Source organism: Thermobia domestica, chromosome 10 (genome assembly GCF_964235325.1).
Source record: "Thermobia domestica chromosome 10, izTheDome1.hap1.1, whole genome shotgun sequence".
NCBI lineage: Eukaryota > Metazoa > Arthropoda > Insecta > Zygentoma > Lepismatidae > Thermobia > Thermobia domestica.
In genome coordinates, this window is record NC_137463.1 from 74,355,295 (window position 1) to 74,372,545 (window position 17,251).

The 17,251-nt window shown below is 34.4% G+C and overlaps 1 protein-coding gene across 10 annotated transcripts in view; it reads right to left on the reverse strand.

Annotated features, from left to right (window-relative positions):
• Window positions 1-17,251, reverse strand: part of ATP7 (copper-transporting ATPase 1) — a 361,543-nt gene that overhangs the window by 205,257 nt on the left and 139,035 nt on the right. Inside the window, exon 1 of one of the 10 annotated variants that reach the window (XM_081728120.1) lies at window positions 11,886-12,226. The exons of the other annotated variants lie outside the window; for them this stretch is intronic. Coding sequence (XP_081584246.1) covers window positions 11,886-11,899 — 14 coding nt within the window. The 5' untranslated portion in view covers window positions 11,900-12,226. Of the gene's footprint in view, window positions 1-11,885; window positions 12,227-17,251 lie in introns of those variants that run through there. 10 annotated transcript variants of the gene reach the window in all.

Consider the following 17,251-nt stretch of genomic DNA (forward strand, 5'->3'; position numbering starts at 1 on the left):
TTGATAAAGTACTAAATAGGTAGAACGTCAAGGAAAGAGTTCATCTTCTAATTCTATTTAAAAACTAACTTTCTTTGTAATAACTTGTTCAAAAACATATTTCCGCCCCCTTTTAATATCTGTATTCGTATATAAAAAAAAATACCGTCACACTATATGAACAAATGTATCCGGTGCTTTCTCTTTCAATTAGCAGTGCATGGTGTATTGACACAGAAACACATGATTAATCAACAAAAACACTTGCAGGTAATCCACGCAAAGAAATCCGTACTTAAGCCTACATGCAACATTGTTGTGAAACTTGAATGCTGTATAAATTGACTATTTGCACAGCAGTGAAAATCTATTGTAACACAATTGTCACATTTACTATGCAATTCAGGATTTTTACGACAAAAGTAAGGATGGCGTATGTGTGATTATACGAGTATCAACAGTTGTTTAAATAGTGTTTGCATCTACGCTTTCACAAACATCTCTTTATTACTATAATCAATTATGTCTGAGCATTTAGCTAAAGTTTTCTCCTATCCAACAGCACGATTAAAAATTAATGTTTTTGACAAATTAGATATTTTCTTTGTCGCTTCAGGAATTCGAAATAGTTCTTTTTAGATCCGAACAAGAGTTTTAACGAACATTGCATATCTAGACCTATTATTTCCCTTAAATGAGTTGAGTTGATTTTGAGTTTAATGTCCCGTTCAACAGCGAGGCTATATGAGACGTGGACGTGGAATCCGAACCACATGAGCTCCCGCCGGGTATTTCTCTTAAAATCCATCTTCTGTAAACCAGATGAAAAGACTTAAACGGGAGCAATAGGCCTAGTGGGACCATAAACTCTTTTTATTTATACTGTATATCGGTCCTTTCATTCATTCATTCATTCTTTCTTTCTCTCTTTTCTTTCTTTTTTCTTTTTTTTTCTTTTGAAAAAGTAGCAAAACAGTTAAAATGTAAATATGTAAATGACAGATAAGTTACTGAAGTTGTACTGATGGAAGCTTCATATACACTTTAATTTATCACATTGATAATCAAAAAAACTTCATCTATTATTAGCACCAATCAAAGAAAATCGATTACATATATTAGTACAATAGAATAAATAACATAAATTTATCCACGAAGCTTCCATTGGCGATATAGTCACATTACCTTATCTGTAGTTCAGGCTTAACTATTGTGGCACTTCTTTCATACGTATACATTTCATATTGGGTTTGGGAACTAGACAAATATAAGCAAATTTCTGTTTTGTTGGAAAGTAAAAACTAGCAAATAACTTATTAAATAGTGTCTGTAATGGATATGTAAGTGGTTTTTGTTCAATGCACCAATAACGATTATGCACCGATGCTAGGGAGACGGTAATTATTAGATGGATGATAATGGTGGAATTTTGAAAGTGGGAAGTAACAAAAAAAAAAAAAAAAAAAAAAACACGGTGTATGTCCACCACAATGCCCACTTGGTGGTAAGCTCTCTACCGCTGAGCCACCGTGGCCCCATTTAAGTAACTAGCAGATCATGACTCTGTCTGGATTAAACTAGGTTCCGTAATTGCTAGGAAATGTGTTGTGGAGGAGAATAAAATAATAGTTACAAGACCAATATCCGAGGAAAGAATTTTACATTTAAGAAATTCATTGAATAGCGTAAATTGGTTGAATGTGTTAACTGGACCTACATCTACGAAATCTACTGAGGACTAATAATACGTTTGAGCGTTTCATGCACGTTTTTTGAATGTGTTTAATACATTTATTCCTCAAAGAAAAGTTAAAGTTCAGAATAATAAAAAGAACGTAAAATAATAATAATAAATGGTAATGCAAATTGGTATACTACCCAACTTGCAACTATGAAATGTACAGTTATGTCATTATTGGTATTATACTGACGGGATAAAAGTGAAAACAACAAAGTATTTGAAACAAAAAGAAAAAAGGATTATAAGTTCGCGTTAAATCAAGCAAAAAAATGTATAATGTACCAAAAATTGAAGCAGCACCCAATAAATGTAAGGAGGCTTGGATATTAATTAACGAGGTAGCTAAAGTTGGTAATAAGGATAGTATACCCATTTCCGCTTATGAATTTAACACTTTCTTTATTAAATCGGTTAAGAAAATACGCAAAAATACAAATGTAAGGGTCTCTGACATGATTGAGTCGCATGCTAATGAATTGGTGCAGAGTAATTTAGTTTTTACCGGGGTAACAACCGCAGTTGTTTTAGATATTGTTAAAAGAATGAAATCCTCGGATAGTGTTGATATTTATGATTTATCAACCACTCTGATTCAAAAAGTAATCGATTGCATTGTAAGTCCACTTATATATTGCATAAATAGATGTATAAATGAAGGAACTTTTCCCGACGTACTAAAGCTCTCTAGGGTTATCCTAATTTATAAAAAGGAGACAAACATTGTACAGCTAGCTATCGCCCTGTTTCGTTGGTCCCTATATTTTCGAAAATTATTGAATATATTATAAAAATACAACTATGTGATCATTTGGAACAATTTAATATAATTAGTGATTCACAGTTTGGATTTAGGGCCGGAAGGTCTACGGTTGATGCTACAGACTCATTAGTAAGCAAGGTTTTACAAGTTTTTGATTCTATAGGCTTTGCAAGGGCTACATTCTGTGACCTAAGCAAGGCTTTCGACTGTGTTGACCATAATCTATTATTAAATAAACTAGCGTATTACAGGAAGTATATATTGTAATATATTACAATATATTACAGGAAGACATTCTAGAGTAATATATTTGATATAAAACCTGAGAAATCAGGTACCACAGAACTATGTAAGATCCGCATATTTTGCATTTTTTCAAAGTATTTTACTATATGGTATAATATTATGGGGAAATGGTAGCCATGTGAATGACGTTCTGTTACAAAAAAAAAAAAAGGTCATGAGAATAATAATGAATGCAGAGAATACGTGAGTTTATAAACCATTATTCATAAGATTAAAAATAATCAATTTGTATAAATACAATGTGTTGATCTACATCAAGGGCAAAACGTCAGGATTACACTACAGGCATGACACACTCATATATCACTAGAAATAACAGGAGTGTCAAAGAACTATATTTGAGACTGACAAAATCACAAAATAGCTATGAAGCCATGAGTGTACGGTTGTATAACAAATTGCCTATAGAACTGACACAACTACCTATGGATAGTTTCAAAAATAGATTATACTCTTGGTTAGTTGAAACACCATTTTATTCAATAGATGAGTTTTTTGAATGTGATAATATTTAATTTTTGTAAGGTGAGGTGATAATTTTTTAATTTATGTTATTGTAGTGAACTTTAGTACTATAGCACTTATTATAGATAATGAACAATCATTTATTGTAGTAAGAATTGATGCTATCTACGGCTATGTAGCTGATTCGACAATAACACATTATTATTATTATTATTATTATTATTATTATTATTATTATTATTATTATTATTATTATTATTATTATTATTATTATTATTATTATTATAACTGACAGCAATCCAAATTACATGATCATGTTTCATTTTGCTGAAAATAAGGGGAAAAGAACTTACGAAAATTCCATTTTATTTATCTCTCTTTAGTTTTTTTTTTTTTCCTTTTTTTAAGGAAACTGAAATTTTAGCACACATTATTTGCTCTCATATGAAAAAAAAAAGATATTAATATAGCTACTTTTTACCGTGAGCAAAATCACTTCATTTGTACGACATGACGATAAACTACACCAAATACAAATTACAGATTAACTTAATAACAGGAATGTTTATTTCTTAAATTTGTAATTAACTTTGCTTCTACACAACGCGTATAGTGTCTACATAAAATACTTCCTCATTAGGAAGAAGATAATGTGAGTTTTTGTTCATTTTTAGCATCAAATCCTTAATGGGGCCACAGACGCACACACACTTGCATGACCAACTTTCATGGAAGATGTGTTTCATCATGCATGTTAGAAAAATTTTTAGTCCACACACGTACCAACCTGCTGTTCAACTTACTAGAAGAATGAATCGAAGCACAGTCACGTGATTTCTTCCGCTGTCGTGATTAGTGGACCTAAATATAAAACAACCAACTTGCATGAACGAGCACATACACGGTAAACATGCATGAAGAACAGCAAAACCATCATGCATGTTTACAGAAGATTCTGAAAACTTTCAACATGCACGAACAAGGCCATACACTGTCAACAGGATAAAGTAAAAAGATTTGGAGTTTTTGTTATATTTAAGGTACGGTGTGTGATGTGCCTAGTGCTAGCTAGCAGTTATAGCCATTGCTCTGAATGCTCATACACATACACGGATCTCCTAAAGTAAAATTACAGCCACGGCATTACAACCTATCCTACCTTACCATTATATCAACTGGCAAATGAAGAACAATGAAGAAAGATTCAGCAGAGTGAACACATAAGAAGGAAACGGAGAACCAGAGAAAACCCATGAACCTGATGCTACCCACCAAGAACTCACATGAAATGGAAATTAACCAGAGATCAGCAACAAAGATGGCGTGGACCAATGAAAACTTCGTGGCCCACCCATCGTGACCCACTCTGATCTATGACCCACCGTGACCCACCACATTCCCTGCCCCACTCTGACCCACCAAAACATATAATCAATTCTGACACATGATCCACGGCCTCTTCTCTACTGACTAAAAAGTTTACACTTGTAATAAAACCAGGCTGTGAAATTCTAATTAAACGAAGTTTGAATTTCCAGGGTCAATCACTCAAGCACCGCTCTATTACAATAACGGTGGATTTGACCTTTACGATATAAAATGGTAAAGTGTTTGCCATGGGTCAAATTACGATGAATTTCAATTAAATTATCATGATATAATTATTTCATTGTTGAATTATCGATACTTTTCAGTAGAAAAAAGGATAAAATTTGAAAGTCCCAAATCAAGATAAGTGGACCAATGTAAAGGAAAAAAGAAGTGTAAAATTTTCCATATAATTAAACGTACAGTCTAAACTTAAAATTTCCGTGTAATTAAGCTTACAGTACAAATTTTATATCTATTTTTCTCACAACTTTATTGGTTGATTGCCCTGTGCCCTAAGCGCTCCATACAATAAACATAAGCTTCAGCAATTATTATAGTACACAGAATGCAATTGATATATGAAGCGAAGCGCTGTATTTTTTGTTTCTCAATTAATAATTGTTTCTCAACTAATATTGATCGTTTTCGATTATTTTTACAAACCAACCCGCTACCAATTTTCCATATATAGAAAGTCCCCCCCCCCCATACACATAAAGGAGATTTTTAAAAAATGCTAGGATACATTGTTCATTTTCAATAAAGAGTTAATATACTGAATTTCAGCTCCGTAAGAATAACGGCTTGCGAGATACTAAATTTTTTCCGCAAAAATTTGGATCCCCACTACCCTTTAGGATATACATTATAATGAAAGCGATATGGTATCATCCCAGTTTGGATTAAGGCCTAACTATATACCAAAAATCATTTCATTTGACTTTGCAATTTGACCGTGATGATCAGGCGCACACAGTTACATTCAATTTTTTTTTAGAAAATAATTTATATATTACATGATTCAAATATGTATTTTTTCCAGTAGTTAGCTCTTCTAAAAACTCGTAGGCTGTGTGTCTCGAAAGCCAAGTAGTAGTATAAGTCCTAGTGCTATTATTATAATTACAAATATCAATATCCAAAAGTGCCTGAAGTTCTTTTTACACTTACAATACTTACAATTCTAAGATATACTCATCTTAGGTCAGTAAACAGAAACAAATGAAAAAGAAAGGGGAATGGAGGCCTTGAAAGTAAAACGTAGACAAATTCACCAGTGTTCAGAAGGTGCTGTCTACAATGCAGTGAGCAGAGTGGGTCGGTAGGTCAGAGTGAGTCGGTGGGTCGCAGTGGGTCATGGTGGGTGGTGGTCCGCAGTGGGTCATGGTGGGTAGTGGGTTGCAGTGGATCATATGCTGTTGACCCACGAGCTACTCAGAAAACTTGACCTACTGACCCACTCCATCTCTGGTCAGCATTCTCCTAAACCACTATGCATCTTTATATACTTCCTATTTTGACAACGAAAGTTATAGGTTTTTCGCAAGAAGCAGTTACGCAAAATTTTTCTTCAACACTATCTGATCTACTTGAACTAGGTATGCGACGAGTTTGTATAGCAGTAGTAGCAAGAATAAAACAAGATAAAACTTTGCTTATGAAATGAAATATTAAGTTTAACGTTCAACAGTTACAACAGATAAAGATTTGATAAGTGAAATAAATGACTGACGAAACAACTTACCGAATGATAAAATGGGAGATGGCGGAAGTACTAAGGATTTCACTTTGGAAAATATTCATTTAACCGCATTTTCACGGAAAAAGTACAACTTAAAGTGTATTAAATATATCTTATTTAATTCTTTAAAAAAGAGCCAAGATCTCCTTTTAAACCTCGGTTAGCGAACTCAACTCAGGTGTGTGTATTGAAGCTGATATACAGGGTGTATGATTTAAAATCGGCCCAAGAAACGTTGAAGACTTGATACCAATCATTGAAAAATAAATAAGAAACGTACTTTGGATGAACTCTGGAAAGTGTTGAATAACCTGTTCAAGAGGACTGATGCGTGCCTTAATACCTACAGTCCATACTATCACCTCATATAACAGTAAAAGTAAATATATGCATTTATGTTCAGAGCTGGTTTTAAATCACACATCTTGAACATCGGTTCTGATTCCCGGCAGAATCCCAGTTTTCCTTAACCTACAAGTGAGATATAAGTGAAAGCACAAGAACAACCAAAACGAACGTGTGTAGTATCGAAGGCGATCACAGGCTTCAAAGTTTTCGTACAGATGCAATCTGTCCCAATATTATATTGTGTTCCCGACTTGCCCGATTTTAAACGCTATTTATAGGTCCAAGGATGTTCATATTGCATAAAATTTTTACATGAACGAGTAATGAGTACTGATTATTAAATAAATAAAAAATCATTCTTCTCTGATTCAGCAAATATTTATTATAGGTGTGAACATTTAACATATTTGTTTCACATGTTTTATCCTATTGCTGTTTAAAACACGCATTAGTGAAACTTTCTGTGAAAAATTAACTATGTTCACATGCGAAAGAAGTTCAAAATTTTAACTGGAAACACAATCGGAAAAAGTCTATTAGTAAGACCTAGGCGCAGATGAGAGGATAATATTAAAATGAATGGATCTTGCAGAAATAGGAATACAAAGTAGAAACTGGATCCTCTTGGCTAAGGACAGAACTCAATGGAGAGCTTCTCTGAACGCGGGATTGAGCCCTCGGGTTCCACAAGCCATAGTTAGTTAAGATAAACTGTGTCTATAACAAGCTGCATCGCAGAAACTTCACTGTATATGTACACTATTTCTTTTGTTTTCACTCCAGTGATATGTTAATGGAACACAAATATGAAATCTAACAAAATATACAGGGTTTCAAAAGAACACTGACAACGTTTGGGAGGTGATTCCTCACATCAAAATAAGACAAAAAGTATAAACCAACTTGGGTGCATTAATGCTTTCTTTCGGAGTTATATGCTGCCGAAAACATTAAAAAAAAATGAATTTTGAAGGTCCATAGCTCTAAAACTATGGGAACTAAAATAGTCGGGTGAAGACTTCACTTAGAAACTAGTATGTGAAATCCATGTTTCAGAACTCCTAATACTTCCGCAACAATTTTTATAGAGGCAGTTGGTGAGAACTTCGAATTATATGTCCGTACCCAAACTCTCTCTATAAAAATAGTTGCGTAAGTACCTTGGGATTCTGAAGCATAGATGTTTGGATAGGGCACATATTAGTTTCTACGTGAAGTCTTGACTAGTGTTGTAAAATTTCCGGAAATTTTGAACCTGTTGGTAAAAAACAGTTTTTTCCAGTTTCTTTCCAGAAAAATTGGAAAAACTGGAAAAATAACAAAAGTCTTTGTATTAGGTTAATTTTACTACTAACGGAACCGTTTTATTTTTTCGAAAGCGAGAAAAATGTAAGTTGAGAAATTTCAATATTGCGAATATTTAAAAAAGAAGCATTCGAAAATAAACTTCTTGTAATTATTCTTGAAAATTAATAGTATGCGCTCATTTACTTTATATGCTTTTTAGTCGGATCAGTGGAGCAGAGTTGTCTTCAATATTGGAAGGCGGGCAGATTTGAGGTTTATTCCGGGGGAAGGAAAGACTCATATTACGGTAGATGAATCTGATTTCTGAGGTGAACCTGTTGTATATTATACTAGCAGCGTTCACCCCGCTTCGCTGCGGTCACCCCGGAACGCAATAAACTTTGTTACTTAGATAATTTTTACTTTTTCGCTTTCAAGTGATATGATAAAAACCATAGAAGATTGCAGTAAATGTTAACATTATATCGCCTGTCATTTATGTTAACCCGCCCCGCTTCGCTGCGGTCACCCCGGAACGCAATAAACTTTGTTACTTAGATAATTTTTACTTTTTCGCTTTCAAGTGATATGATAAAAACCATAGTAGATTCCAGTAAATGTTAACATTATATCGCCTGTCATTTATGTTAACCCGCCGAGTGACACGGTCATGCGGGTTGCATATAAATACGTTTATTTTTATACCTATGATGAACTAACAAAGGATTTGTACGTTATGGACACTTGAATGGTCAATTATCTCAAGACACTGGTAATTAAAAATTAAAGTGATATGATAAAAACCATCTAGGGTCCAAATCCTAATAACCCCCCAAAAATGAAAGAAATTGGTTCAGCCGTATTAGCGTGATGAGCTAACAAAGGATTTGTGCGTTCTCTTTTATATAATAGATATCAGGCGATGTAGATGAAGTGCCACTCGAACAGAAATAATCTTTCTCCCCCAAAAAACACATTTCAAATCGGATTATTGGGGGGGAGGACATTCCCTCTCAGTTCCAAGATTGAGGGGGACATGTCCCCCTCATTCTCCCGGGATTTGCGCCAGTGGCAACAAATAGGGCTCTTGAATGAAACTGAGTTCTTAATTTGCTCTTCCTTCTGGTGAAATTTTGATAATTTTTAACCAAATTACTTCTTAAAATAAAGAGCAGTAAACAAATTTCACTAATATTCATGCACTAAAACATATAATTAATATAAACTTTATGTACAAAATTGTGTATGTAAACAAATACCTGTTTTCTAGTGCGATAAATTATATATAAAAATGAAAGTGACTATTTTGTAATTTAACTCTTGAACCACCAGACCGATCTCGATAAAATTTTCAATGTAGATGAGGTCCCGGCCTGGGATGGTTTTCATCTTTTCACTTTGAAGGTGCAACTTGGAGCAAGGAAAGAGAAAGATATATCGAAAATAAACGATATTAGTGTCAAATCCATAATTTTCCGGGTTGCTGAGATGAACAGTGACATTTTCGATGCCGCTTAAAACCAAATTTAGCACTGCAACTTGAGGAAGGGCAGCGGATATATATATATCAGATTTGCAAATAACCACTCGCCCAATCGCCCGGGGTGAGTGGTTCATCGGTGCGGGTTAGTATTTAATATCATATCGTAGGTAAGTAAATGATTTCTATTGTGGACTGTGGGCTAGTAGCTTTTTCTCTTGGGTTATTTTATTGCTTATTTGCATCCTTGATATATATAATGATCAAAAATGGCCTACATTAGTGTCGAATCCATAGTTTTCGGGGTCGGTGAGATGAACAGTAATGATTCCGATGCCGTTTAAATTAACTTAGGGGAAGGGGATATATAAAAATGATTGAAAATAGCCGACATTAGTGTCGAATCTATAGTTTTCGGGGTCGCTGAAGTGAACAGTGACACTTTTCATGCCGTTTAAATCCAAATTGGGGGAGGAGTTTTATCCTATATAAATGATGGAAAATTGTCGATATTAGTCTCGAATTCAAAGTTTTCGGGGCCGCTAAGGTGAACAATGATACTTTCGATGCCGTTTAAACCCAAATTCAGGCCCGCAACTTGGGGAGGAAGAGATATATAAAAATGATTTAAAATGGCCGATATTAATGTCGAAGTCATACTTTTCGGGGTCGCTACGATGAACAGAGACATTTCCGGTGCCGTTTAAATCCAAATTCATTCCGCAACTTGAAGAGGAAGATATATATATATATATATATATATATATATATATATATATATATATATATTATTAAAAATGACCGATATTAGTGTCGAATCCATAGTTTTCAGTGTCGCTGAGGCGAACAGTGACACTTCCGATGCGTTTAAATCCAAATTCAGCTTCCATTAGTACTCCTAAAGGAGAGGATGACATGTAAAAGTAATTGAAAATGGTCGGTATTAGTGTCGTATTCTTAATTTTTGTGATCCTTAAGTTCAATGCTGACAGTTTTGGTGTCCTTTATGTCTAAATTAAATGTATTCTCCCTGTGCGAAAAACAAGTATTCTGATAGTCTGTGATAATAACGAACGGAAGTTTTAGATGTTAAACTCTCTAATATGTTACTCGCTGCTCAAATTTACACACTTGTGCGGATGTGTGTATGTGTAAGTACGATCATATCTCTTTTTGAGTTGTTCGAAAAATATAAAAATAATAGAGGGATTTTTATCAGAAATCAGAAAACTAAAGAGTAAAATTAAATCCTGTTGTTTTAAGTATTTTACCTGCTAGCGAAATACATTGTATATATGCTGCAGATACGTTACAGCAAGTAAGATTAGCATCAGGCGAAGAAATAGCTTTAAATTATATTTTCCGGTTTTTACCATTATTTCCGAACAAAAGATTTTTATTAATGGAGCACAAGGAAGATACATATCTAGATAAAAAAAAAAAATCTATTTGATTTTAACATATTACCTAAAATGATTCAGCCCCGTTATTTTAACACTTCCTTGCAATAAAGCGGGAACTTCATAAGATTGCTTAAGATAATTTAAATGCGTCTATATTAATTAATCTAACTAGGATTATATTTTAGTATCTTCTGTAGCCATAATCCCATTCTATCATGGTGGTAACTTTAAAGAATTTGGATGAGTGGTGTACATATATTTTTTGCCATAAATTTTTCCTATTCTAATGCAAAAAATATAAGTACTCAATGATCTTAACAGTAAACTAGTAAATATAAAGCAACAGACTGGTTAAGCCCATTTCCAACATTATTTCCTTTTCTTTATTTATATTTACTTATTAATACTTAGACTTACTTCCAAATTTCTTTTAATTAGACGCACTTTTAAAAGTAAACTATGACGCGCTTTAAAAATAGGTAATTTTTAATGCTATCCGTAGCGCTTACGAACTCTCATGAATTACTTATTACCGTACCTGTTTTTGTTTTAGGCCGAAGAACTATCTTCGGTAAGGACACACATGGTTTGGATCACACACTGAACTAAACGCTCCGTCACCTCATTATTGACGATAAACTACGATAGAAAAAACTCCGAGATGATTGTTTTTTTTAAAAGTATTCCTGAGTTCATCCACAGCATGCAATTCAAACTTGTAAAAATGACACACAAAGAGGGCAAAAATTTTAACATGCACTTAATAATACACTAAAACTGAAAGCTCGAGTTTCTGAGCTTGTTTGGAAGTAGAGGAAATAAGCACTTATTGTACGTTCATTGTATAAACTAAATATTTTGCTTACATATACAGCATAAAGCTGATAAAGAGAATTGTTATTATTTAACGTTATCAAATATTTCAAGATAAACTAAATCCACCTAATATTAAAAAGCTTAAATGAAATATTTGTTTTAAATCAATCAAGATTAAAATTACATACCCAAACATTGCCATTTTCTAGAGCAGAAGCAATCTGTCTGGTACCTGGTAAAGTAAATTTCTTCAAGTACACTTAAAAGCAATATAATGAGTCCGTAATATCAACACTCCGTGCTTGGAAATTAATTCAACTATACTAACAAACGAGAACACTCCCGGATATGAGAATGGTTATTCATTTACTGTGCACTCAGTGTAGGTCTCAACGACCGTTCTAAACCGAAAAGGAAAAAAATAAAATGCTAACAAAAACTTATCTGTCCAACAGAACTCATTTAGAGATAACTAAATTACAATCACCATAGTGACGTTATTATTTCCATTCGTTGAGAAACGTAACAACTGTCGCATGTATAACTGCACTGGACGTGAACTATACAACGTAAGCACGTAATCGTAAAACAAGATCTCAAAAAACTCTATTATTACTAGTAACACTTAGGTCCACCCCCTCTCAGATGAATCTCTTCGACTGTTAGGAAGGAAGTGAGGAGGTCAGATGTCAGACTTAAGTTGATAGCGTTCAGTATTTTTTTTTTTTTTAAGGTTCAGACAGAAAACGGGAGATGTAAGGGGAAAAAAACTTTAAGACAACTATCTAGTTAAACTCGCTTTAAATAAATTTCAATCAAAAACTACGAGTATACTAACGAAAGTTTATTAACTTTTAACTGGAAAATAATAATACAACTTGATCTTTCATTGGCGATCTTTCAAAGGCTATGCCATTTTGAATTGTCATCTTGAAAATATCTGTAGAAGAAAAATTTGATTATTTGTGAGTCTACAGCGCACGCATGGACCAGGCACCCTGTTCGATTTCTCTGCATAAGTCTCGTATCATGAGAGATGATACAGAGACCGAAGTGGACATTCATAAGACGAACGAGACCCGGAGACTGAAACGGACATTCCTAAACGGCCATTCGAAAGTATCAGTCTCGTCTCGAATACCAATTTTGAAGAAACTACTGTATTAAAATTAATTCCTTCAAAATACGTTTTGTTGCTAACGTTTATGTTATATAGTGGAGCTATTATTATTACACGAGAATGACGGCAATCACAGGTTGCACAAAGCGGAAAGGAAACCCAATGTCCCACTATCACTCATTAAGCACCATAAAATTTGTACTGGAGTTCAAAATATTTTATTTTCTTTCCAGTTAGACTCTCTATTTTGATTACCCAAAGAAGCATGTTGGGCATCATATTTTGATATTTTGTAAAAAATTTCATAAGGTCTCAAATTCCTCTCAGGATATGATATTTTCCCATATAATTCGGAAGATAGTTATATCGAACCTTGATGTATGAAAAGTCATTTCTTTAGGAAAAGACATATTTTAATCATAAGTTATTTTACTGCATTCAATCCTATAAGCAATGGTATAGATTTACATTTCAAACAGAAGGTAAAGTTTTCAGACTGGAACTAGGTTGAACACTAATTTCAGATTACGATGGAAAATATTTGATTTGGTTTTCAGTTTAGCGTCCCTTTTAGCAGCGAGGCTATATGAGACATGGACTTACAGCTTAACGTGGAATCCGAACCACATGAGCTTCTGTCGAGAATCGAACCCGAGTCTTCCATGCCAAAGACGCGTACGCTAACCACGCCACGAGGAAGCTCACGATAGAAAATGAACATGAAAAAAGGATTATAAACAGATTGAATCATCAGGGGCGTCGTTAAGGGGGTTAAGGGGGAGCCTCCCCCCAAAGTTACTAGTTCTTGACAAGTTGGCAAATTAAAATACCTAGTTGGCAATTTGAAGAATATCGTTTTGTTCAATTAATTTATTTGCTTATTGCTATAATATTATAGATGCAAAGAAAAGCAATTGTCATTTTAAACATTTCTCACAAATACATCCTAGTATTCCCATGGTTTTCGTATCTCCAGAATGGTGACATATCAAATTTCTGTAAGAGACATTATGATTTTTTTTTTCATCTATTGGGAAGTCCGTAAATATGATACTTAACTAATCACTTTCTCGAAATACTCTTTCAAAAAAAAAAAAAAAAAGTCAACAGTTTCAATCCCTTGTCACTTTCTTCCTATTTATTCGAAATGCGTCATATTACGACCTAGTATCCGACACTAAGTTACTTTGGATGTCTACTGCCCTGTCTATCTCACATGCTTATTACTGCTGTATAGCCCTACCAAAATGTGAATGCTTGTGATATTGTAGTGTTGTTAGTAACATTGAATTACAATTTGTTTAACTTGTATATCTGAAAAAAGAAAAGTATTAATCTGACGTAGAAGCACTAAAAAGAATACACCTTTATGTTAAACCGATAACATTGGTATTTTCTAATTTGGTAGAATGCAGAGTGTGACAAACTTCTCTTTTAATATTTGCTTCTTACAAAATTTCAACGACAATAGTAAAATGAAACATATCATTTCTTTTACAGAATACTATTTACTTGTACCCTAGATCCAGGTCGTAGCCAGACTTCAAGTTTTCGTTTCCGGGCGTGCTCTCAATACTACATGGGTACATTTTCAGAACCATTCAAGTTATCGAAAATGGGTAATTCTACAAATTGAAGTTAACAGGTCAGGCTCTCAGTTTGATCGGGACTAGTGCCAACTGACCAACCCCTGGCTATGAGTGTGTCTAGATCAACTATTATTAAATCAAATATGTTCCTAAAATATACAAATAAATTATTTCTCATAAGCTAAATACTAAACTGTTGTATTCTCCCATAGAAAGAATATATCGAAATCCACATACCGTGTGGCTCTTGAACTCAAATAGCTAACTTTTTATACTTCTCTAAAAATCGTAAGTAAGCTTTTCTAATTGGTGTTTGCTTTACGAATTATAAATTACGTAAATTGAAATGGTTAACTTCAAACATACAAAGATAACTTGCTAATATTTCTTGAAAATCTATTTCTATTTGCAAACTGCACAGCAGTGAGATGCAGATCTTGCTTGGTAACCATTTAGCAGTCACACAAAAGTCAATTTCCACTCAATACTTCTAAATGTTACGTAATGATGTACGTATCGTATTTATGGTAATTCAGAACGATATATTCAACTTCGTAAGTCTATATTTCCTTAAATATACGACGTATTAGACTACAATGATATAAACAACATTTGAAAGGATAAGTCTTAAATTTACAAGTAGGCCTACTACCACTAGGACGCTCTTCTAGAGCACAATCGTGTACCAGTGTCCGTGTATATGTCGTGATCAACCGTAAGTAGAAGGTCAAACTGGCCCAAGATCTAATGTGGCAAACGGACTATTTAACACAGACACTCTGACAGTATCTTCAGTCAGTTTTTGGTGTCAATGACGATGAGTGCTCAACAACGTCTGCTGTGTAAACTGTTACCATACGAGTTCGGGCATAATGCTACGGCAACAACCCAAAACATTTGTCATGCGAAAGAGGGAGGGGAGGAAGGTGCTGCGAACCACAGCACAGCAACTCGTTGATTCCAGAAATTTCGTGCAACTGTAAAAATGTCGATCAGGTAAGGTCCGGCCGCTACAAGGTAACAGACACCGAGATCATACGACACGCTATTGAGGAAAATTCATCTAGCAGCACATGACGATTATCAAACCAACTCGGCATGTTTCAGTCCATTGTAGCGTGTCACCTTCACGAACTTGCGAAAATCATCAAAAGCTGCCATCACATAAGTTGACCGTAACTTAGGGCCAGAGTAAAGAAGATATGTCGACAACTGCTGCACAAAATTCGAGCGATGTGCGTTTCTTGAAACAGGTTGTTACATGTGACGAAAAGTGGATGTTTCACCAAAATCCCAATGTGCAAAAACAGTAGTTAAGCAAGGGCCAATTTCCAAAGGCTGTCGTCAAATAGAGCAGTTTCGAGCACAAAATCACGCTCTGCGTGTGTTAGAACTACGAGTTTGTTCACAACGGTCTTACCTTCAATGCCGACCTTTATTCCGAACAGTTGGAGTGGATGTATACTAAACTATGCTCAAAAACATCCTGTATTAGTGAACCGAAAACGCGCCCTGTTGCAACTGGATAATACAAAACTATACTTGGCTTGAAAAACGAAAAAAAAAAAAAAATCAGAAACTTGATGGCACATCTGGCATATAGTACTAGCTTTCTTCCTTCGGATTACTATCTGTTTCAGTCTATGGCGTACTTTCTGAAATCACGATGCTTCACCAACCAGCAGGAGGTGGAAACATCAGTGACTCCCTTCTTCGCCTCTAAGGACAAGATGTAGTATCGAAAACATACCTGTATTTAGTACAGATACTCCAAAACCACGTGCTATACTTTGATTGTTAATCTACTTTCATTGTCATGTAAGAAATACAGGTATGTTGTGTACCAGAATATTGCAAGACTCATGATTCATTTTTTTATAATATCTACTGTTTACAGCATTATATTCCGCCCAACAACATCGGTTATCAAAATTAGATCATTTCCAAATGCGAATAATATTATTGTCACGGACGCTCATCGATATCATCGTTAAACTTTGTCCGTGATTGTACTTTCAGTTCAATATTCTTCAAAGGACATTCAACGAACAGCGAAAGGAAATGATGGATATTTCAAAATCAAATTGTGTTTAATTAATGAATTCTTTATCTGTAAAACTGCTATGTAATTCCGTCTTTGAAATCGTTGCCAAGCACTGAAGTCAGCTAGCTTTCACAATTCAACACGTAAGATCCATGCATTGACAAATATGATGACAGAAGTGAATTTCAGAGGTTTACGTCTTCACGTATTTTACCACGAGTACAGGAAGTTCCATAACCTCGTCTCGAGTCGAGTAACAAAACTACTAGGCTCTTCCAAAGTCAGGAGTAGTAGCTTCGAAGACCTATCAGGATGAACACCTAGTTACTAGTGTGGATCATATTGTTTATTCTAGACTACATCAATAAGAAAAGGTATGTACCTGTTTCATATCTGTCAATTCCTAGTCATGAGTCAGTGCTTGGGAAGTTTCAAATAGACGCTACTGATCAAAACTACACACATTAAAAACATTCCCCACAGATCCTATTCTTTTATTTCAACCGAAATGATTAATGACGAATTTATTGGTGTGCAAACTTATCGATGTCTTGATTATTAAGAAAGTTTTGGTTATTGCTATGACACCTCTTGCGTACGTCCCGTTCTATGTAGATCATAGATAACTCATAGCATAACCGCATTATTTCTACATTGCACACACTACATAATGATCACAAGAAAACGAATTACACTTTGACAATTACTGAATTGTGGTTAGTTATCACTGGAGATAAGTCTTTGCAAACGGCGCCTCTAGAGGGAAGTCAGATCAATAAAAATTACAATTATATCGCTACA